The sequence below is a fragment of the Gymnoscopelus braueri genome (genome assembly GCF_963280865.1).
Source record: "Gymnoscopelus braueri genome assembly, chromosome: 16".
NCBI lineage: Eukaryota > Metazoa > Chordata > Actinopteri > Myctophiformes > Myctophidae > Gymnoscopelus > Gymnoscopelus braueri.
In genome coordinates, this window is record NC_137616.1 from 50207319 (window position 1) to 50232109 (window position 24791).

Consider the following 24791-nt stretch of genomic DNA (forward strand, 5'->3'; position numbering starts at 1 on the left):
GGAATTTTATTAGAATGGAATATATGTTGAACAGCTCACTTTAGAATATAGGGGCTTAACATTATATTATCACTAGATATGCCTAAAGAAGGAATATGATAGAGGAAATTACAGTTTGTATTGAATGGTTGAAAAGCCTGCTGAGGCACACTAGTATGCTAGCAGCAGGAAAAGGCTTTTTGTGGTTTTACATCCTGTATGTGAGCTGCACACGCTATCTGACATACAATCTATATTTATGACTGATTAGTGAGAGAACTTGTTCAGAAGTATCCATATTTTGAGAGATTAGAGGTTACATGCAGACATGTAAGCGTGAATCATTAGATCTTCTCATTTATTTAACCCCCCCCCCCGAGCACTGTTAGAACGCGTGCAAACTAAGGCAGAGTTTCTTGTGGGTTCGGGTGGCAGTTGAAAAAGCCACACACACACACACACACATAGACACACTCACTTCTCGAACATTCACCTACGCACACACGATACACACGCTCATGTCTGGGGACGTTCCATAAGACCTTATTCTCACCAGAGCATCGGCGGGCTTTTTCTGCTGCACCTCGTTCAAACATGGAAGGTAAAAACTTGACTATTTCTCTTTTTTCAGATGAAACATATTTGGTGTCAGATGTTTGGAATTGGCATGAAACCTTCCTAGATTGTGTTTATATTTGTATATATATTTTTTTAAGTACACATTTGTAATCCCAACATAAACTGAGCAGATAAAAGGGAAGCTTTTAAAATTCATTTTTTTTTATTTCTGAGTAAGTACTGCAAAGGTAAATAGACCTTTGCAGTGCTGACTTCGTAAGGACATCTGAATTCCACACAACGGCTGTAACACAAAATTCACATACTATAGGTGGAGAATGTAGCTGAATTGTGAATGTAGCTGAATTGTCAATGTTGCTGAATTGTGTAACTAAACTTGGGAGAAACGCAGAATTGCTCCAAACAGTAGGTATATGATGAGAGATGGTTACCGCCGCTTGGCACATATGTACCACGCGCTGTGCGTATAGGGTACCACGGTGCAGAGGGGGCACCACGGTGCAGAGGGGGTACCACGGTGCAGAGGGGGTACCACGGTGCAGAGGGGGCACCACGGTGCAGAGGGGGAACCACAATGAGCCAAGCCGATCATCATAATAACTAAATGATGAATTAATTTATTTAACCCTTATGCCTTGCTAAAACAAAGTTGCGTTGGGAGTGTTAACTACAAGATTTGTATTTTAAATTTTAAACTACAGTACAATGCACACATTATTGAGTAATTTAAAAAACAGCTCAAATAATGTCATATCATAACATGTGCAAATGCCCACGTCCTCCTCTGTTGATTATAGTTTACTACAACATGAGACAATGGGGCTTGCACTTGAAAATGTCGATAATTGTTAAATCTCTCTCATATAGGAGACAAAGCACCTTTTTGGTGACTCATTTTGTTTGTGTTTCCTACTGAGGTGTTGTTGAGGGTGTGAATTACCCACCCCAGTCATCTTTTATATAGCATTGAGCGATTAATCACCGATCCTCTAAACATAAATGTGCATGCAGTTTGTGATGCTCCAACAGTGGACATGTTTGGACTCCAAACAGCTGTTGTTGGGGGAAGGTGGCTTGAGTAGAGACGTCAGGTTATACAAAGATGAACAAGGAAGAGAGAAAGACCAACAGCTAAACTGACTCTCTCTCCCGTTTTAAAATCATCATCTGTTTACTAAGCCACACCCCCTCATGTCAACGGTTTTCAAAGTGGGGGTCCCTGAGGGGGTTCCAGGGGTTCTCCAACCAAATGATTGACAGACAGGAACCAAAATGTTATTTTCCAAGTAATATTGGCATGAAATATTTCCCTCACCGATTGTTTTATTAAATGATCGATTGTCAATTATTAATTGTAACATTGATTAACCGTTGCACCCCCAAGTCATCATTAAGTGATGGCCTGTATTCACTTACTGTGACTGTATGTCAGTGTTCATTTTGAAAGATTTAGTTTTAGTCATATTTTATTCATCTGAAATGTTTTAGTTTTAGTTGATTAAATATCAATCAATTTTAGTCGACTAAATCTACAGCTCCCAGTACAACAGTATTAGACGTCATGTCATAACATAACATTTGCAAAAGCCCACGTCCTCCTCCGTTGATTATAGTTTACTACAGCATGAGACAATGCCAGAAATAAGTCTGGCAGTGAAAGAGTTAAGCCATATAATCATACATATAGGTTATCCATTTGTAACTCATGAGTGTAAATGTACCGTAACCATTTCCTAAACCCCGTTTGTGTGCCTAATTCAAGCTCACTGCTACAGCAATCGTGCAGTTTTATACGTTTTTGTCATAAATATGTTACATATTATCTACCATTCCAAGTTACCCATTCACGTGCCCAGAATTTATAGCCTTTATTATTATTTTTCTGCCTGTAGCCAACATGTTAGGTTTGAGTGGGAATGAAAGGTTAATGGATATTTAAAAGACAATGGTATCGCCCACAGTGTGGGGGAGAAGGTGACAATTTACATACATGTGAATAATATATAAATATGTATTGTCATGTAAATATGTAAATATCTATTCCCTTTCTATAGCCATCTGACCAACAGTATTTTTACATTCAAATGTATATCGTGTAAATCCTGTATTAAACCAGTAATTAAATGATGTTATAGACTGTAAATCCTGTACCATTAAAAACAGATATAGCCGCTTTTAGACGCTCACGTGCCTTACAAATCAAGTAGTGTGTTTACCTGCCCATGTGACTGCCCGCTCTGGGTGGCATGGGCAGTGGCGTCAGTTCAGCAAAAGCTAAGGTATGGCAAGGTTAAGGTTGCCAACTCCCAGAGATTAAAATAAGGGACACCTATCCTGTTTGTGGGGGGTCAAACCCCCCAAAACCCCCAAAATGCATAGAAAAGTATATGCATTATACCTATAACACAATACAAACACAAATGGTCTTACACCTGCATTAGGCTACTATTCAGGATTTATTTTTATTATTATTTTATTTTTTTCTGGAGCCAAGGTATGGCCATAGCTTGGCCTACCCAATTGAAACCTCTGGGCATGGGATTGGACTCCCATGCCCAGGGCCTGGTCAGCTCCCAGTACAACAGTATAAGTGGTCAGCTCCCAGGTTGTGTGTGTGTGTGTGTGTGTGTGTGTGTGTGTGTGTGTGTGTGTGTGTGTGTGTGTGTGTGTGTGTGTGTGTGTGTGTGTGTGTGTGTGTGTGTGTGTGTGTGTGTGTGTGTGTGTGTGTGTGTGTGTGTGTGTGTGTGTGTGTGTGTGTCAGGGTTTCCGCTAGGCATTTTTGGGCCGGCCACCATGGCCGGCAGGATTTTATTTTACCGGCCAAAGAATACATTTACCGGCCATATATTATAATTAACATCACATGCGCGTTTGCACTGCATACATGCACCCAACTGATCATTACCTTGTTACTTTAGAGCTGCGCTTCTTTCCACTTTATCACAGATGCAATCTGTTCCTGTTTTTATAGATAACTAAATTATATGAAAATCCGGCTGTATTCGCCTGGTATTCCTAAACATATCAGTAAACTATGCCTAAACCTAACCTTATTCCTAATGTTAACCTCAGTAAAACTATACCTAATCCTAAACCTATTTCTACCCTTATCCTGCCCTGTAAAACAAATACAAGAATACAAGAACCGCTGGTCCGCCTGAAAAATGGGGCGAGGGTGTTTTGGGGCGAGCTGCGGCAGAGCCTTTCCATGCGCGACACCGTCGCCCAACTTTCACCACTTCCATTGCAGACAGACAGTCACTGTGCTTGCATAATATTCGGGTCCCTTTATCGACAATTGGGTCCGGTTTGGTTCAGATTCTATCACCTCAGAAAATCCCGGTTCTGTTTATCAACACACGCGAGCGAACCACGCTGGCTGATGAGGAGGAGACACAGCTGTGTGTCTATCAGCTGTTTTGTGGCGTATCAAAAATAGCACACATACAAGCTCATAACGCGGCGCGTTGCAACGTTCTGTGAGCTTGTAGCTCTGATACTTTCAATGCGCGACACCATCGTACAACGAATAGGCGAATCTACTACTGCAGTGCGCAGCAGCAGCAGAGCAGGCTGTCGGGAATTAAACCACAGTCAGATCATGATAAAAACTTTAAATGATTATGATTTTAATGGTTGTTTGTAACCAACAACCAGTACTTTATCCAAATAATAATATTAATAATAGGCTTAAATGATAAAATAGCCTAATAACACCATTTTCCCAACCGGCCACGGTGGCCGGTGGTGTTTATAATTACCGGCCAATTAAAACTTTTACCGGTCAATGGCCTGTAAATACCGGCTAACGGAATCCCTGGTGTGTGTGTGTGTGTGTGTGTGTGTGTGTGTGTGTGTGTGCAGGGAGAGGCTGAACATTAGCATCCTAGCTTAGCTACCTAAACTATCGGATGTATATCATAACGTTTGAAGAAGCACCATTTAGGAAGAGTCAGCAAATCCACCATCAACCCCTGAGAACTCAGGGTCCTGTTTAGCTGTTAAAGTGGAGTGTAGCCGTAATAGTTGTTGACAACATGAGAATTTTATTAGAATGCAATATGTTGAAAAGCTCACTTTAGGATATAGACTTAACATTATATTATCACTAGATATGCCTAAAGAAGGAATATGATAGAGGAAACTACAGTTTGTATTGAATTGTACTCGAACACTAGCAACAGGAAGAGGCTTTTTGTGGTTTTACATCCTGTATGTGAGCTGCACACGCTATCTGACTTACAGTCTATATTTATGACTGATTAGTGAGATAACTTGTTCAGAAAGTATCCTAATTTTGAAAGATTAGAGGTTACATGCACACATGTAAACGTGAATCAATAGATTGTGTCACTTATTTAACATGATGTTATTAATAATTTAATTTACTGATATATTTGCTGATCATATAATCATATACACTTTAATTGCTTTTTACTGAATTATTATGCTGACTTAAAAGACACACAGAGTCATGGGGGGGGGCTCTTCACCTCTGGCAAACCACAAATCACCAGAGAACTGAGAAAAATAAATAATGAACTGAAATCTCAGCCTGTTGTACTGGGAGCTGACCAGTACAACCCCGACTGGGAGGGGTTTAATCCCCAGCCGACTAAAATGTATTTTGGCGGTGCCTTGATGGTAGCTTTCACTGTGTTAAAATACTTGCTTAAATATGCACACTTTGCAGCTAGCACAGATAGCTCTTGTATCCTCTTATTATGTTGTTGAGCTCCTGATTATTTTCTTTCCGACTTGTAAACAAGCCAGTGAGTGAAATCGCCTGCTGGTGGAATACAAGAACGCCTCGTCCCAAAACACACACCCCGGGTATATCCGGCGGCCTCGGTCGGCGAAAAACAAAGGGGCAAGTGTGTTTTGGGGCGAGTGTGTTTTGGGCTGCGTTTCTCGACAGACACACACGCACGCACACACACACACACACACACACACACACACACACACACACACACACACACACACACACACACACACACACACACACACACACACTCGGCCCGTCCCCTGATGACAGGCTCCACTGCTCCGCTGCGCACAGCCAGTTAGTTGATAAAACCAAGATTTTAAACGCACATTTGAAAACTGGAGCCTATCAATCAAAATGCGGGACAGCGTCTCAATTTGCGGGACGCATGAAAAGTCACTGAAATGCGGGACTGTCCCGCACAAAACGGGACATATGGTCACCCTATTCATAGGAGGCTCAAAATCAAACTTACCTACCACTAGTCATGTTGTGGGTGCGCAGCTCAACCAAAGGGACTGGTGTCTTAAAAAAAAACTTATTGACAGGAAAATCGCGCAGAGGAAAAACTGTGAAATCAGCTGCTAGCGCAGCAATGGCACCACGGCCACTGTGGCCGTGAAGGCATGTCATTTTTCGAGGGGCACACAGCCAATGAGAGGGGCAACGTCGTGGCCGCCGTGAAATTCCTGCCCTGCTAGGAAGAGAGAAAAATATATATACACAGTACTCAAGGAGTTACCCGTGTCTAAAATAATGACACTTTTGCCCGTTGCACTGTTACTGTATGTATGTAACAGTGACTTCTCAATTGCTCACGGAGGCCTTAATGACTGCAAAAGGCACGTAGAGGTATGTAAAGCTGGCAGCATTGTTGATGAAGCTCAGCTAAAACACTTATGTCCTCTTTGTAGCTTTGATTGAATACTTTAGTAACAGTTTGCCCAAAAAAAGCACAGCGCAGCTGCTGCTGCTGTTGCCAATTTATCATCTACATCAATTTTGATGAGAGATCAAAGCTAAAAACGTGTGGCGAATGCATTCAAATAGCCTAGTGAAATTAGAAGATCTACAAGCTCACAAGGGGTGTGAGCTTGCTTTGTAGATCTGCTCATGGCTTTAATAGCTACACTAATGATGCCCAAATAACTAATACTCCAGGCTGAATGAGTTTAAAGTGTCTGTATGTGCACAGATAGATAAAGGTCTGTTTAAGTGCTTGTAGATTTGCTAGTTTTTAAGATAACTGATTCAGTGTATATTGATCAAATAAGAGATGGAGTGCTACTTAGGAGATATAGATAAAGAACTATTTATGTGCTTGTACTGTAGATTTATATTGGTCAAATAGAGATGCTTAGATTGTTTTATGCAAATGTTTTTTATTCTGTACTGTAGCACGTTACTCTGCGGGGGGAGCAGGATGTGACTGACACACATGGCTAATATGAATACCACAGTGATTTTAGCATTAAATGAGCTCCGGGTTCAGTACAGGTCTGTAGACCCGGCCGGACCGGGTCTAATACATTTGAATTTTCCTCGGTTCGTTTCGGACCGAGTCCAGTTTGCCTCGGTCCCGTTTCATGCCGGGTCCACTTATCCACGGGTCCGCTTCGGACCGGGTCAGTTTCGGACCGGGTCCAGTAATTTGGAATGTTTTCTCGGGTCCTTTCCAATCGGTCCAATTATCCACGGGTCCGTTTCGGTTCGGATCCCATTTTTTGGACCCATGTTACACTCTAGTCAGTAACATGTAACATGGTCAGTATTGATCAGTGTCATGGTCAATATGTCAGTATCATGCCAGTATCATGTCAGTAGAGACACAGACAGACAGACAGACAGACAGACAGACAGACAGACAGACAGACAGACAGACAGACAGACAGACAGTTGTTGCAAAATGTGAAACATGAGATAAGAATGATTTAAAAATAAAATATGAAGTTATATATAATACAGCTTTCAGTATGAAAATAAGTGCACCAAAGTTCACACGTTTAGTCGTCACACTTTTACCTAAACGACAAACAGCTCTGTAGATTACACACCTTTACCTAAATGTTGACAAACAGCTCTGTGTGTTATCCACAGAGCTGTTTGTCAACATTTGGTAAAGGTGTGTAATCGACAGAGCTGTTTGTCAACATTTAGGTAAAGGTGTGTAATCCACAGAGCTGTTTGTCAACATTTAGGTAAAGGTGTGTAATCCACAGAGCTGTTTGTCAACATTTAGGTAAAGGTGTGTAATCCACAGAGCTGTTTGTCAACTTTTAGGTAAAGGTGTGTAATCCACAGAGCTGTTTGTCAACATTTAGGTAAAGGTGTGTAATCCACAGAGCTGTTTGTCAACTTTTAGGTAAAGGTGTGTAATCGACAGAGCTGTTTGTCAACATTTAGGTAAAGGTGTGTAATCCACAGAGCTGTTTGTCAACATTTAGGTAAAGGTGTGTAATCCAAAGAGCTGTTTGTCAACATTTAGGTAAAGGTGTGTAATCCACAGAGATGTTTGTCAACATTTAGGTAAAGGTGTGTAATCCACAGAGATGTTTGTCAACATTTAGGTAAAGGTGTGTAATCCACAGAGCTGTTTGTCAACATTTAGGTAAAGGTGTGTAATCCACGGAGCTGTTTGATACTTCACTGAGGAAAGAGCATCAAACAGGTATGAATGAATCCACTTCACAACATTCATCTCTTTACCTTTTTACTGCTGTCTGTCTGTCTGTCTGTCTGTCTGTCTGTCTGTCTGTCTGTCTGTCTGTCTGTCCCCACACACACACACACACACACACACACACACACACACACACACACACACACACACACACACACACACACACACACACACACACACACACACACACACACACACACACATGATTGATTTTAAGGTCTAATTTGCTTTTAAATCTTTAAATGTGTTGTTAAACTATATAGTGGAGTGCTACGTCATATGCATGTGCACCCCCTCATGCATACACGCGCACGTGAGCGACCGCCAATTAAGTTAATCTCTTTAATTTAGGCCTATTTATTAACCCACAATATATAGAATGGGGGGGGGGCACTTTAGTGTTGTCATATACATCTACCTTGCAGATGTCACCTCTGTAATTTCATTCATGAATCCATTATCCAAACGTTCTCTTTGGACTGCTTCAGAAGAATACAATTTGTGTGTGTGTGTGTGTGTGTGTGTGTGTGTGTGTGTGTGTGTGTGTGTGTGTGTGTGTGTGTGTGTGTGTGTGTGTGTGTGTGTGTGTGTGTGTGTGTGCGTGCGCTCGCGCGCGTGCGGCCTCGCGTCTTTTATGTTTTGCTTCTGCTTTCTTAGATCCGTTCTTATTGGTGTGATGGTTTTTATGCAAACGTTTATTGTAGAACTTTGAGATTTGTCCAAATGTAAGAGTGTAAATGTAAAGAGTGGTTCTCAACCTTTTCAGGCCGTGACCCCCCAAGATGATAATATTTGAACTGGGGACCCCCCAAAATAATCATATTTGAGCTGGGGACCCCCCAACATAATCATATTTGAACTGGGGACCCCCCACCCTGATAAGCACTTGGAATGTAGGAGTTGAGGCATTCAGTTTGACTCGTTTCCTCAGATGAATATTGTGAAAATAGCAGATCTAAGCGTTGCGAGGCGTTGTGAGCTTTTATATCTGCTATCTCCACATGTTTTGACTCTTTCTTATATTATTTGACAATTTGGCCAGTTTTCGTAGTATAGTTTGTTGATTACCTTTGATGCAATAATGGTATTTTACATTTCTATTCGTTTTTTTTAACTATTAAAAAGGTTGAGTCCTTAAATTGACACTTCCTTGTCATCTGGGGACCCACCCCCCAAAAAAGAAAAATCTTGTGGGGGTCCCGACCCACAGGTTGAGAACCACTATAGCATAGTACAGTATAGTAGGTATCCCCAAAAAACGTTGGCACCCTACTATTAGTCCAGTCAATCTAAGTGTTACGACCATCTAGGATAAAAAGTAGTAACATAAACAACAACTGAATTAAATACTGAAATGTTTTATTATTTCAACTGCAGCAGTTTTAACATGATATTGTCACATAAGATTGACTTTAGGGTGAAGGTTCACAATAGTACAAAACATCCTATACTAAACCCCTAACTTAAATGCAAAAGGACTCAAAGCTACATGGTTTGGTGGGGGATTCTCCGCTGCTTTACAGCTGCCATGGGATAGAGCAGGAGACAGAGAAGGGCTAGTAGCCACAGCCAATCAGCGGCCAGGCCATTAGCAGAGCCACAGGTGTCAGTCCATTTGACCATCAGCACCAGCCAGGGGCGCTGACTTTTGTGCGCGACCATGGGGGCTGAACTTGACCACCACTCGCCCACCCCCCTTCCCCCCACCCCCCTTCCCCCCGCCCCCCCCCCCCTCCACCCACTGCGTCGCGGGCAGATTTTTTGCGATTTTTTTTGCTTAATTAATTCATTAAATGACCATAAAACAACATTAACAACACTCTACCCATCCTTCAGTGTGTCCCATCCTCAAATGTTTTACTTAAATAAAAGTACTTATTTTAGTAGTAGCCTATAGTTACTTCTACTCCACTACATATAGACAAATATTGTACTTTTACTCCACTACAATTATTTGATAACTTTATTTACTATAGTTACTTTGTAGATTTTGATTATTATTATTACAAAACCACTTTACAGTATATATACTTTGGCAATTTGAAAATAGCAGATTTGCGATGCGTTGTGAGCTTGTAGATCTGCTATTTTCAAAGAATTTGTATACATTTTACACGTTTGAAAACTTGTGAAATGGGACCTTCTGCATAATGAGTACTTTTACTTTTGGTACTTTAAATACATTTTGATACCAATACTTTTCTACTTTTACTCAAGTACATTTTGAATACCTTACTTTTACTTGTAATAGAGTATTTTTACACCGCAGAATTTATACTTTTGTTTAAGTAAAACATTTTAGTACTTTTTCCACCACTGGTATTCAGTGCATGCAGTGAGTGACTGTTAGTGCACACAGGACGAGGGAGTCAAGGGACACAGCATAGCGACCCTTCATTTCAATAAGGGCACACGGCAGAGCCAAAACCTGCAGAACATGTTTAGCACACAGCCATAGCCATGGTTCACATGACGCTTGGTGCCGAGTCCCCCTGGTCTAAACAAGTTGTGTTCGATTTTTCGAGCCGCAATAGCCCCGCCCCCCCCGCCGCGAGCCGTTTCTCTGTCTGGGCTATTGTTCTAGGTGTCAACGGCGCGTTAACACCTATCTGCGCCCCGCTATAGTAATGGTAATAGTAATGGTACTGTAAGTTTGAGCCTGACATCTGAGATTCATGAGGGGGCTGACCAATTGAGTGTGGGGGCGCTAGCCCCGACGCCCCCACGTCATCGGCGCCCCTGGCACCAGCACACCAACTCAGAGGAACAGAAAACAAATAATACAAACATACAAGCAGTACAAATAAAACTAAATACAAAAAATGCAAATAACACTGACTAAAATAAGTCTGGCCGTAACAATAAGCTAAAAAATGGCCCAACCCAGGAGAAATTGCAATAGTAATGTGATATAGTTTTTATCGGTCCTAATAGAGCACCGAAGTCCTGGCGTCACTACCAGTAGAGGGCGCTTTTCACAGGTTTGTGGCTTTACTTTTTGTGTTCATATCCTCATTGGGGAATCTTAGATCGCTTCATATAAGAACTGTGTTCCAAAAATAATAACGCCACCCCGGCGATTTTACTCATATGGATGTGAAACATCGACTGAAGGTGTAAATGTACACATTTACCCAAAGAGTAACACAATATAAACACTAGAAACGAGTCAAACAACCCAAAGACTACATTTCCCATGAACACGGCTGTTGTGGGGACAGTGATTTCAGACCTGGAAGTAGTAGTTCTTAAGACTTTTTAGGCAGAATTCATTAATTTAAACTTGTCATACATGATTATAAACATTTATAACAAGTGTTATAAGTGCATTATAATGCATTACAAATGCACTTATAATGCATTATAGACCCGGCCTTAATATATTCATATATAGTCTTAATGTAACTTCAACTAAAACTTGTGTTCACACATCCAAAAAAAGTATCAAATATGAATGAATATCATAAACGATGCAGAGCCACGCCCCCTGACAAAAACGCCAGGGTGGTGTGTTTATGTTTGGAACACAGTATATGACGTGATCTAAGATTCCCAAATGGGGATTTCAACACAAAAAATAAAGCCACAAACCTGTGAAACAGCGCCCTCTAGTGGCAGTGACATCAGACTTCAGTGCTCTATACCCTCGTACATCATATATTAAACGTTGTCCTTCATGGATTTAGTGGAACAAGGACAAGGTCAAAACCGAAGTTTTGAGGTTTTAGAGTGGAACTTGGTAAAAGGGTGTAAAGTGCTTTACAGAGCAAAAAACACAAAACAAAAAATGATAAAATACAAAATAAAACAGTGGCAAAAAAAACATAGAAATAATGGCTAAAACAATACATAACAGGCAGTGAGGCAGTGAGCGAAACAGTAAAGACATGAATAACAACACAGAGATTTAGAAGAGAAAAAATGAGAAAAACATATTTGGGGTCAATCCTTCCAATAAAACACTTTTAGAGAGGATATTTGTCTCCGCCAGGTGGGACCGAGACTATGATTTGCCCCCTGTCCGTCCGTCCGTCCGTCCGTCCGTCCGTCCGTCCGTCCGTCCGTCCGTCCGTCCGTCCGTCCGTGTGTGTCCGTCTGTCGAAAACAACCTACATTCAACTGCCCATAACTATGGAATGGATGATCGCGGCGGCACGCAGGAGTGGTCCGTTTTCAACAAAATGACTCAAACCATGTGTGATTTCCGTGAAACTTTTGCATGCATATTGCCACCAGGCCAAGGAAGTAATGCCACCCTACACTTTTTCAAATCAGCCTCAAGGTGCTATACAATGCCGATTTGTGTTTTTACCTATAACTGGACCGATCGGTGTGAAACTTTGCACACACACTCCCTAGAGGCCAAGGAAAAACCTCTGCCATGCATTTTTTAGATCAGCAATTTATAGCACCACCAGGAGGCTGACTTTTGCAAAGACATTTTTTATATTACTCCTACAGATTTTGTCCAAACATCACACGAATCGGTACACATCAAGTCATCAAGACGGATATGTGTGATTTTTCATATTCCATATCCTGATTGGCTAAGATTGGCATCTAATGTGCAGAGTGGCTCGCTTTGAAAAACATTCCTCAAATCATGAACGCAGCTTCTGATTGGCGTTAAACTTTGCACACACATTCCCACTAGGTCGAGGAAGAAATGCCACCCTTTTCACATAGGACTAATATAGCGCCACCAGCAGGCCGATTTTTGCAAAACACATTAAGATTGGCATCTAAAGTTTGCAGGAGTGGTCCGTTTTTCTAGTTTAATGTCTTAGTTTAATGCCGTATGTAGCAAATACCAACAGAAGCATATTGGGGGATTTTGGCAATTCTTTGGGAGGCGCTACCCACACGTTTAGCTGTGTTGCTCATTCCACGATTGCACGATCCTTGTTATACCTCGTTGTAACGGTGACTAATCAATGATAAAAACATCAAATACAATACCAATTGGTATTATTGAAATGGAGAAATAACCGACCAAGTTTAAGTTTCTGAACTTTTTGTGAGGAGTTTATTTTACAATGCGTTATGATACATTATAGCACTTCTCTATGTGCCTTTATAACTGACTAAGTTATGGTAGTTATAATGTGCTGTTCCACTGAGCATAATAATGCATTATGACCGGCACTTATAATACACTATTAAGGATGTTATAAGTTGTCATACATGATTATAAACATTTATAACAAGTGTTATAAGCGCATTATAATGCATTACAAATGCACTTATAATGCATTATAGACCCGGCCTTAATATATTCATATATAGTCTTAATGTAACTTCAACTAAAACTTGTGTTCACACATCCAAACAAATTAAAGAATGAAGCTGAGACGTTAACATCATCTGTTTGTAGCAGGAATCCACTATGTCCAAAACAGCTATGTTGGAAACTTTGGAGGAGCTGGAAACCAGTGAGTTCAGAGACTTCAAGTGGCATCTTCAACAAACTGGAAATGTCAAAGATCTCCCGGCGCTCTCAAAGGCAGCTCTGGAGAATGCTGAGAGGAAAGACACCGTCGACCGGATGGTAGGGACCTACGCCAAAGATGCACATCAGGTCCTGGTGAATGTTCTGATGAAGATCAAAAGGCGTGATCTGGCGGAGAAGTTTGAAAAAACACTCAAAGGTAGGTGAAGAGATGGTAGAGATGTTAATGTTGTATTAAAACACCCCTGTAGATTGTAGGGAGTGTGTGTAAGTGACTATTAACTGATGTTCTAACTTCATGAAGTGAATAACACAAAAATACAAAGCATGCATGTTTAGTTGGGTTTATTTTGATCATCTTCAACAGTATCCATACATTACATACAGTAGCATCATTTAAACTGTAACATAGTTTAAGGTGATCGAAAAGAAATAGACTAAAGCTAAAAGCTTCTATCAATGTTATAGCATGTTTGTACCGACACCTCACCCCCTAGCACTCACCTCTTCAGACTCCATCTCACCCCCTAGCACTCACCTCTTCAGACTCCACCTCACCCCCTAGCACTCACCTCTTCAGACTCCACCTCACCCCCTAGCACTCACCTCTTCAGACTCCACCTCAACCCCTAGCACTCACCTCTTCAGACTCCACCTCACCCCCTAGCACTCACCTCTTCAGACTCCACCTCAACCCCTAGCACTCACCTCTTCAGACTCCACCTCAACCCCTAGCACTCACCTCTTCAGAGTACACCTCACCCCCTAGCACTCACCTCTTCACACTCCACCTCACCCCCTAGCACTCACCTCTTCACACTCCACCTCACCCCCTAGCACTCACCTCTTCAGACTCCATCTCACCCCCTAGCACTCACCTCTTCACACTCCACCTCACCCCCTAGCACTCACCTCTTCACACTCCACCTCACCCCCTAGCACTCACCTCTTCAGACTCCATCTCACCCCCTAGCACTCACCTCTTCAGACTCCACCTCACCCCCTAGCACTCACCTCTTCACACTCCACCTCACCCCCTAGCACTCACCTCTTCACACTCCACCTCACCCCCTAGCACTCACCTCTTCAGACTCCATCTCACCCCCTAGCACTCACCTATTCAGACTCCACCTCACCCCCTAGCACTCACCTCTTCAGACTCCACCTCACCCCCTAGCACTCACCTCTTCAGACTCCACCTCACCCCCTAGCACTCACCTATTCAGACTCCACCTCACCCCCTAGCACTCACCTCTTCACACTCCACCTCACCCCCTAGCACTCACCTCTTCAGACTCCACCTCACCCCCTAGCACTCACCTCTTCACACTCCACCTCACCCCCTAGCACTCACCTCTTCAGAGTACACCTCACCCCCTAGCACTCACCTCTTCAGACTCCATCTCACCCCTAGCACTCACCTCTTCAGACTCCACCTCACCCCCTAGCACTCACCTCTTCAGACTCCACCTCACCCCCTAGCACTCACCTCTTCAGACTCCACCTCACCCCCTAGCACTCACCTATTCAGACTCCACCTCACCCCCTAGCACTCACCTCTTCAGACTCCACCTCACCCCCTAGCACTCACCTCTTCAGACTCCACCTCACCCCCTAGCACTCACCTCTTCAGAGTACACCTCACCCCCTAGCACTCACCTCTTCAGACTCCACCTCACCCCCTAGCACTCACCTCTTCAGACTCCACCTCACCCCCTAGCACTCACCTATTCAGACTCCACCTCACCCCCTAGCACTCACCTCTTCACACTCCACCTCACCCCCTAGCACTCACCTCTTCAGAGTACACCTCACCCCCTAGCACTCACCTCTTCACACTCCACCTCACCCCCTAGCACTCACCTATTCAGACTACACCTCACCCCCTAGCACTCACCTATTCAGACTACACCTCACCCCCTAGCACTCACCTTTTCAGACTACACCTCACCCCCTAGCACTCACCTATTCAGACTACACCTCACCCCCTAGCACTCACCTCTTCAGAGTACACCTCACCCCCTAGCACTCACCTCTTCACACTCCACCTCACCCCCTAGCACTCACCTATTCAGACTACACCTCACCCCCTAGCACTCACCTATTCAGACTACACCTCACCCCCTAGCACTCACCTTTTCAGACTACACCTCACCCCCTAGCTCATACATGTGCTACTGGTGGCCCGGGGGCCACATGCGGCCCCCATCTTCACTTAATGCTGCCCGCAGGTTAAAATAGCAGATCTACAAGCTCAAACCGCGTCGCACTGCGGCGCGTTTTGAGCTTGTATATCGGGTATTTTTGCTACTTTTGTGTGACATAGAATGGCGAAATACGGCATTAATGTACGAAAAAAAGTTAAAATAGGGAGATAAGAGGTGTCTGCCCTCTGACAGTATATGCAATGTGGCCCTCTGGAGTGAGTGTGGAAATATAGTGGCCCTCTCCATCATCAAAGTTGCATCACCCCTGCCCTAGCACTCACCTCTTCAGACTACACCCCTCCCCCCGCCGCCCCCAGAACATATTTGAACATCTAGAACATCTAGGAAAATGTAATATCATTGTCAAGATGGTGTCCATGGCTGCTGGAAGCTTATAATGGCTATAGGCCTATCTCAGTTCATATTCAACCTAGGAAGGTGGTTATGGTGTCTGAACCTAGGTTTCAGGGTTCAGGACTGAATCAGTGGCATTACCATCAGTTAATTATGTATTCATCAACGAGGAAGTGCCTTGTTTTGGTCACGGTATGTTCTGTGTGCATTCTTCTTTATTCTCTAAATACTAATAATAATACTAAATGAGGGAAAAGACAGAGCAAAGTGAAAGCTAATGGTAACTTTAGGGAAGTTTTTTTGCTAAGAAAAATACTTGACCTGGACATTTTTTTATCAGACACAGATTTTCCTGAGGATTTAAACCTCACATTGGACGTGTGAAATACAACTTTAATCCTATAACGCCATTTGCATCATATTTGATACATTCAGTTCTAAGCCCTCTATGTCATCAATAAGATAAAAATAACTTTACTGAAAAACCCATTGTATATTTGCTACATGTCTTGTGCCCCCTGGTGGATACCTGTGTACGGCATGCCTTTTGAGGACTTTAAATGGGATGATTCAAGATGGCTGCCGGCATGTTGTTCCCTGCATGTTGTTTTGAAGTTATGGTGCAATTAACATTTTATATTATTATGTATATTTCAAAATTAATGTTTTTATTGTTTAATTAAACTAATTTAAGATTGAAATACGATATTTATAGCAAATATTTAGAGTCCAAATGTACCTGTACATTTGTTGTTAGCCAATTTGAAACGTGGTCTATAAGGATAATCAGTAAAAGAGGATGAAGAGGAAGTTGGAATAAATGCATTTGATGGTCCACATCCACCAGAGCCTCTGGCCAGAAAACCCTTAGAGTGTGTGTGTGTGTGTGTGTGTGTGTGTGTGTGTGTGTGTGTGTGTGTGTGTGTGTGTGTGTGTGTGTGTGTGTGTGTGTGTGTGTGTGTGTGTGTGTGTGTGTGTGTGTGTGTGTGTGTGTGTGTGTGTCTGTGTCTGTGTGTGTGTGTGTGTGAAGGTCTAAAGGAAAAAGAGGAAGGAGTCGTGGCCTCTAAAACCAGCGTGTCTGAACAACCTGAGGGGTAAGTAATCTGTAGTGGACAGTAACAAAGTGCATTTAATTGAATACATTTCAAATACAAATATTGCAGGCCTACAGTATTTTTGACTCAAACATAAATAATACATTATGAATTAACCAATTAATTCCTATTTTGATAGAGAAAATAGACAATCTACAAGCTCACAATGCGTTGCATGTTTTCACTGTTATTTCATTTTCTTTGAAAATGTGACAGTAATTTAAAAATCTAGTCGAGTAATATTTGACAGGGGTATCTATACTTTGATAAGTAGTACTGGGGTTGAGTACTTTGTCCGTAATTGAACATGTAAAGGTAGCTCTCCGACACGCCCATGTCGGCGGCGGTAAGTGTTGTGGTAAGCATCTGTTGCTGAAAATCTGCTGTTGAATGGGAGGTGGGTACACTGTTAAATCTACTGTTGAGTGGGTGGTGGTACACTGTTAAATCTACTGTTGAGTGGGTGGTGGGTACACTGTTAAATCTACTGTTGAATGGGTGGTGGGTACACTGTTAAATCTGCTGTTGAATGGGTGGTGGTACACTGTTAAATCTACTGTTGAATGGGTAGTGGTACACTGTTAAATCTACTGTTGAATGGGTGGTGGGTACACTGTTAAATCTGCTGTTGAATGGGTGGTGGTACACTGTTAAATCTACTGTTGAATGGGTAGTGGTACACTGTTAAATCTACTGTTGAATGGGTGGTAGGTACACTGTTAAATCTACTGTTGAATGGGTGGTGGGTACACTGTTAAATCTGCTGTTGAATGGGTGGTGGGTACACTGTTAAATCTACTGTTGAATGGGTGGTGGGTACACTGTTAAATCTGCTGTTGAATGGGTGGTGGGTACACTGTTAAATCTACTGTTGAATGGGCGGTGGTACACTGTTAAATCTACTGTTGAATGGGCGGTGGTACACTGTTAAATCTGCTGTTTAATGGGCGGTGGGTACACTGTTAAATCTGCTGTTGAATGGGTGGTGGTAAACTGTTAAATCTACTGTTGAATGGTAGGTGGGTACACTGTTAAATCTACTGTTGAATGGTAGGTGGGTACAGTGTTAAATCTGCTGTTGAATGGGTGGTGGTACACTGTTAAATCTACTGTTGAATGGGTGGTGGGTACACTGTTAAATCTGCTGTTGAATGGGTGGTGGGTACACTGTTAAATCTACTGTTGAATGGGTGGTGGGTACACTGTTAAATCTGCTGTTGAATGGGTGGTGGGTACACTGTTAAATCTACTGTTGAATGGGCGGTGGTACACTGTTAAATCTACTGTTGAATGGGCGGTGGTACACTGTTAAATCTGCTGTTTAATGGGCGGTGGGTACACTGTTAAATCTGCTGTTGAATGGGTGGTGGTAAACTGTTAAATCTACTGTTGAATGGTAGGTGGGTACACTGTTAAATCTACTGTTGAATGGTAGGTGGGTACAGTGTTAAATCTGCTGTTGAATGGGTGGTGGTACAGTGTTAAATCTGCTGTTGAATGGGTGGTGGTACACTGTTAAATCTACTGTTGAATGGTAGGTGGGTACAGTGTTAAATCTGCTGTTGAATGGGTGGTGGTACAGTGTTAAATCTGCTGTTGAATGGGTGGTGGTACACTGTTAAATCTACTGTTGAATGGTAGGTGGGTACAGTGTTAAATCTGCTGTTGAATGGGTGGTGGTACAGTGTTAAATCTGCTGTTCAATGGGTGGTGGTACACTGTTAAATCTACTGTTGAATGGGAGGTGGGTACAAACTCATTCACTGCCACAATTATTGCTGGCCGCGTTTGCCCACTGCCAGAGATTTTTCATTCAAAAAAAAAAGTACTCAGGAGCCGAGATACAGAATTTTTAAGTTTTAAGTTAACAAGGAAGTGGATGGGAGTGTAGATCTTTAAACAAACATATCTCCTTGGTCTTTGGGTCAAATTTGAAAAAAAAACTAAAAAAAAAAAAAAAAAAAAAAAATTATTTTTTAAAAAAAAAAAAAAAATTACGTTTTTTACGTCAGTGGCAGGATTGGTAAACGGGACAAATTACGTTTTTTACGTCAGTGGCAGTGAATGAGTTAAATCTGCTGTTGAAAGGGTGGTGGTACACTGTTAAATCTACTGTTGAATGGGCGGTGGGTACACTGTTAAATCTACTGTTGAATGGGTGGTGGTACACTGTTAAATCTACTGTTGAATGGGCGGTGGGTACACTGTTAAATCTACTGTTGAATGGGTGGTGGTACACTGTTAAATCTGCTGTTGAATGGGCGGTGGTACACCGTTAAATCTGCTTTTGAATGGGCGGTCGTAGACTGTTAAATCTGCTGTTGAATGGGCGGTGGGTACACTGTCACGTCGGGTCGAAAGTTGTAGTTAAGCGTCGAAAGCCGACATAGCAAGCTTGGTCGGCTTTCGACCGTCGGATAGCAGCGGGCTTGTTGTAGAAAAAGACATAGAGCCATAGGCTATTTTTAGCATCATAGTATCCGTCTGTCGGTGTCGGCACTCAGGTGCATTCAGCTATTCAGACTGATCTCCCGACTTTGTTCGACTGCCTCTCTGTAGTAATCTGTAGTCGTCTGTTTGGTGGAGAGCTACCTTATGACTCTATATCACTGTCACCATCATGATGATGATGATGATGATGATGATGATGATGATGATGATGATGATGATGATGATGATGATGATGATGATGATGATGATGATGATGCCTGCCAGCAGTGACCCCAGTAGTGCTCTGAGATCAGGATGTTAATTGTCTTCACTTTCTACTAACACGGATCCGGAAATTACGTCATCCAAAGATTTCCGCCTCTGTCCACTTCCTGTTTAGCGTTTTCATGAAAACAGCTGTATTTTCAGTTGACTTTTTGCTATTTCCAAGGCAAGGGGCGGTCGCGGTTGGAATAGTTTTTTCTCTGGATGACGAACAGTGATCCCCTGTGGGTTTACAAATGGTCGGACAAGTGATCATAAAGGATATACATTTTCTGTGAACAGTTGAAAAGGTAAGAAAAGCGTGCATTTTTGGCGAGAGATGGTACATTCACATGATGTTACAAGGCAAAGGGCCAGTAGCGGTTGGAATGTTTTTTGTCTGGGCGACGCACACTGATACCGTTTGTCTTTACAAACGGTCGGACAAGCGATCATAATGGAAATACATTTTCTGTGACCAGTTGAAAAGGTAAAAAAAGACGAAAATTGCTGGCAGTGGGCAAACGCAGCCAGAAATAAGTCTGGCAGTGAAAAGCTTCAAGATCAGCTTAACCACTTTAACCCTATCTATATATCAGCTATTTGAAAATAGCCAACCTACTGTGCAAGTTCAAAACACATCCCAATGCAACGCGCTATTTTCAAAATAATTATAATAATACATATTTTGGATACAAGATGATAGTCTATTCAAAGAAGACAATTTGTGCGTCGCGCAATGCTCTCCAACTTACAGTTTTATTCATCGTTTACGCAGGAAATAATGAACTGATTACAATTATAACAAATTATCTCTAATCTGTAACATGTAGGTGATACTTATGTCTATCAAATATGGTTTTATTGAAAGGCAATCAAAGGCTAGAGCCTATGAAGTAAACATTGGGCATTTGGTGTCCAATGTTACAGTGCGCGAGTGTGGCTGCCGAGTTCATGTCTGAACATGAGCAGTGTTGCCAGAATTTGCGGGAGGAATAAGCAACCAGGTCTGTGACAACAACCCCAAAAGAAGTGACTTTATAGGCCACATGAGCACTTCAAACCTATATATGTTGGCCATTAAACAATGTGCATATTTATATATGTTGGCTATTTGAAAATAGCCAATCTACAAGGTCACAACCGCAACTACCATTATTTACAAGCGACTTTACAGAAAAATCAAGCACAATAAAATAACAGACCTGGCAATACTGGCAGAGAGGGAGAGAGGAGAGTGTAAGGTTGCATTGGGGATGATGGCTTGTGCAATCTTCTCTTAAAGGCAATGGCATCTGGCACGGTGATTGTTTTTATTATTGTAACGCCCGAACCACACCTACGCATAATGTAACGGGTAGTGCAGGTATTCCAAAATAGCAACTTTTGCACAGGAATGCCCCTTAAGCACTCCTAAATCCTCAAATAGTGGGTTTAGCCAGTGTGGCCCTAAATAGGGCCTATAGCCTACTGTAGGCTACCGAAGTTGGGAGACTTCACTCTCATATTCCAGCGCTGCGGTCCCCAAAATCCTCTCAGATGTATGCGCTCATATGTCTTAACTGAGCCCGTAAAGCACTTCTTTAAAGGTCTGAATGATTAAATTGATATTTCACTTTCACATGTTTGGGGTCATTTAAACGTCTACTCAGGCTTTTGTGAGCACCCCAGGCAGTTTTTAAGTTGCTTGATTCAGTATTTAGATACTTTATATTCATTTTATCGGACACACCCAACCTTCCTATACAAACCCATTGTAACGTCAAACTCTATTTTAACCATGTTAGATCCATTGAAAACACCTGTGGCTCATGGCACATGGCTCCCTCACATATTAGGAGGACAATATCAGTCAGCAGAACCAAGGACGGTTAATAGATGAATCTATCGTGGTTAACACATTGACTGCCATGGATGTAATACGTCATCTCAAATCCAACACTTGACTGCCAATGATAATTTATAAATTACGCTAGAGGGTGCCCTTTGCCAACCTAAGAATGATGCCTTGACTTCCAGAGAAGGATAGACCCGAGAATCAGATAACATTTTCACCCCGTCCGGTACAATGTCATCAATGTTATCAGATTAATAAAAATACATTTATTGTCTCCGCCAGGCCAAAAGGCCCTGGCGAGAGAGTATGTTTTGCCCCCTGTCTGTCCGTCCGTCCGTCCGTCCGTCCGTCCGTGTGTCTGTGTGTCATTCTGTCTGTGTACAGCTAATCTCCGGCACCGTTGGCTTGCTCGCAGTGAAACTGTGCACACACACTCCCTGGATGCCACAGAAGAACCTCTGCCCAAATTTTTTCACATGGGTCTTTTATAGCGCCACCAGGAGGCCGATTTGTGCAAAACATATTGTTTGACAGTACTCCTACAGATTTTGTCCAAAAATCCCGCAAATCGGTACACAGTATCTCTATAGTCATTAAACGAAACAGGTCTTTCAGATTTCTCATATTCCATCCTGATTGGCTAAAAATGGCTTCCAAAGTTTGCAGGAGTGCTCCGTTTTGAACAAAATTCCTCAAATCATGAACACAGCATGCAATTACCTTGAAATTCTGCACGTACATTTCCACTATGCCGAGGAAGAAATGCCAATTGAAAAATGTCAAATCAGCCTCATGGTGGTGCTATAACAGGCCGATTCGTGTTTTTACTTATAACTTCACCGATCTGTGTAAAACTTTGTAAGCGCACTGCCTAGAGGTCAAGGAAAAACCCTTGCCCTGCCTTTTTTTCACATCTGCCTTTTATAGCGCCACCAGGAGGCCGACTTATGTAAAACACATTATTTTATACTAGCCTACTCCTTCCAATTTTATCCAAATTTCACGCAAATCGGTACACATGATCTCTATAGTCATGTGATCACGACGGATGTGTTTGATTTTTCATATTCCATACTGATTGGCTAATATTGACATCTAAAGTTTGCATTATTGGCTTGTTTTGAACAAAATTCCGCAAATCATAAACGCACCGTCCGATTGCGGTCAAACTTTGCACGCACATTCACACTATGTTGAGGAACAAATGCCACCCTTTTAACATTGGCCTGTTATAGCGCCACCAGCAAATCTAAGTTAGTGAAACGAATGTTTTTAACAAAATGCCTCAAATCATGAATGCAGTCAGTGTCCGATTGTCGTGCAAGGCCTAAGAAGATATGGCACCCTTTTCACGTCGGCCTATTATAGCGCCACCAGGAGGCCCACAATAGCCTACCTGACCTGGCGGAGACCTGTGCTCCGAGGAGCACTTTTTCTAGTCTCAGATTTATTTCCCCAGATTGCGTTTTTGGTGAAAACGAGTTATATTCAACTGCCGATAACTACAAAACGGACGATCGCGGTTTCAATGTTTTGTAGATTTTTTTTCGGTGGGAAAGAAGAGTCTCCACCGAGACATTGTTTGTTTAAATCCGGGTTCAAAAATTCTGTGTTTATCGGTTCATAACTTGGACGGCGCTGAGTCGGCTCAAGCAAACTTCGTAACTTTCGGCACGGCAACTCAGTGGTGCCTCTTGTGGCTCAAGTTTGCTTGAGACGGCACGCCTCCCTCGCGGTCCAAAACTATACTTTATACAAAACACCTACGTCGGTAGGTCAGTATCTCACCAATCAATAGTCTGATTAAACTTATAATGTCCCATTCAGTGCATTGACAGCATCCGAAATGGGTGAGTTTGAAGTTACAACGGGTTTGTCTTCTTCTTCTTTCGTGTATCATCCTCAAATGTCCAACTCAGTATCGTGTAGCCACGCCCTCGTCTCTGGTCCCAATTGGAAGAGGCCGGCCTCCGAAGGTGGTCTGTACAGGGGGCAGGTGTTAATTATGTGTTCGGCAGACTGCTCAGGCTCGCCGCACTCACATGCTGCACTGTCTGCCAGGCCCCACTTCTTCATAGCTGATTTGAAGCAGCCAACTCCATTGCGCAGGTGGTTCAGTAGGGTCCATTGCCGGCGTGGTAGGTCCTCTCCTTCAACACCATCTCCCGGGTCCCAGATGTAGCGGTGGATACGGGAAGGCCCAGCAGACCCCCACTCCTGCTTCCAGGATGCCTCCAGCCATGCACTTGTGGACAAGTCCTCCGGGATGGAGCGGAGCATCTCTTGTGCCGCCTTGTTGTAAGGTTGGTGGAACTTGAGTCTGTTTGGAGGCTCTGTTTCCACTGTAGTGTTGTGCAGGATATGCCAGTCATGTATCTGAGCTTTCCTTGCTAGCTTGATGGTAGCAGCCTCTCGTCGGAAACCGGCCGGGGCAATTCCTGCAAGGACTGGCAGGTAGGACACAGGAGTGGGCTTCAGGCAGTAGGTTAAGATTCGGAGTGAGTTGTTGATTATGGTGTATACCTTTTTGACATGTGGGCTCCGACATCAGGCTGGGGCACAGTATTCAGCTGCAGAGAAGACCAGGGCTTGAGTGGGAATTGGTAGTGTATTGGCTGAAGCTCCCCAGGTCGTACCAGTGAGATACCAGTGTCACCTTGGCCCTCACGTCTTCAAGGTGTTGATTGAAGGACAGTGTTCTATCCAAGTGTACCCGAGGTACTTTGGGGCTTGTTGGAACTCCAGGCACTTGCTGTCAACAAACACATTCATTTCCCTTTTTGCTTCTCTGTTGTTGAGGTGGCCACCAACACCATCTTGCCTGTGCTGTGCTGCAGGCGCCACCTGCGGAGGTAAGTAACCAAGATGCCCGTGTCCTGGTTGTGACCACCTTCCATCGCCTTGCAGAGTGGTCGTCGTAGCATAATGGCCATGTCATCTGGATACCCATACTTCCTTGATGTTGTCTCCGGTAGGTTGTTTGTTGGCAAATGGCCTCTCTGAGCTCAGCTGTTGTGAAGTCTCCTGAAAGGTTGGCATTGGCACTGGCCGCCCTGGAGAGGGAAGAACCTTCTCGCGATGTCAGGCGGGCGAAGTTCTTTTCTGCTCCAGGGAACTGGCCGGTCTTGAGGAGCTGGGATGCGGCGGCAT

At 42.9% G+C, this 24791-nt stretch overlaps 1 protein-coding gene across 1 annotated transcript in view; it reads left to right on the top strand.

The window, feature by feature from the left end:
• Positions 1–467: 467 nt before the first annotated feature.
• The window catches only part of LOC308103070 (uncharacterized protein), a gene marked incomplete at its 3' end in the record, with an annotated part of 28647 nt that continues 4323 nt past the window's right edge, over positions 468–24791 (top strand). Inside the window, exons 1-4 of the mRNA XM_080452918.1 lie at positions 468–580; positions 7935–7994; positions 13381–13654; positions 17047–17110. Coding sequence (XP_080309044.1) covers positions 13393–13654; positions 17047–17110 — 326 coding nt within the window. The 5' untranslated portion in view covers positions 468–580; positions 7935–7994; positions 13381–13392. The remainder of the gene's footprint in view (positions 581–7934; positions 7995–13380; positions 13655–17046; positions 17111–24791) is intronic.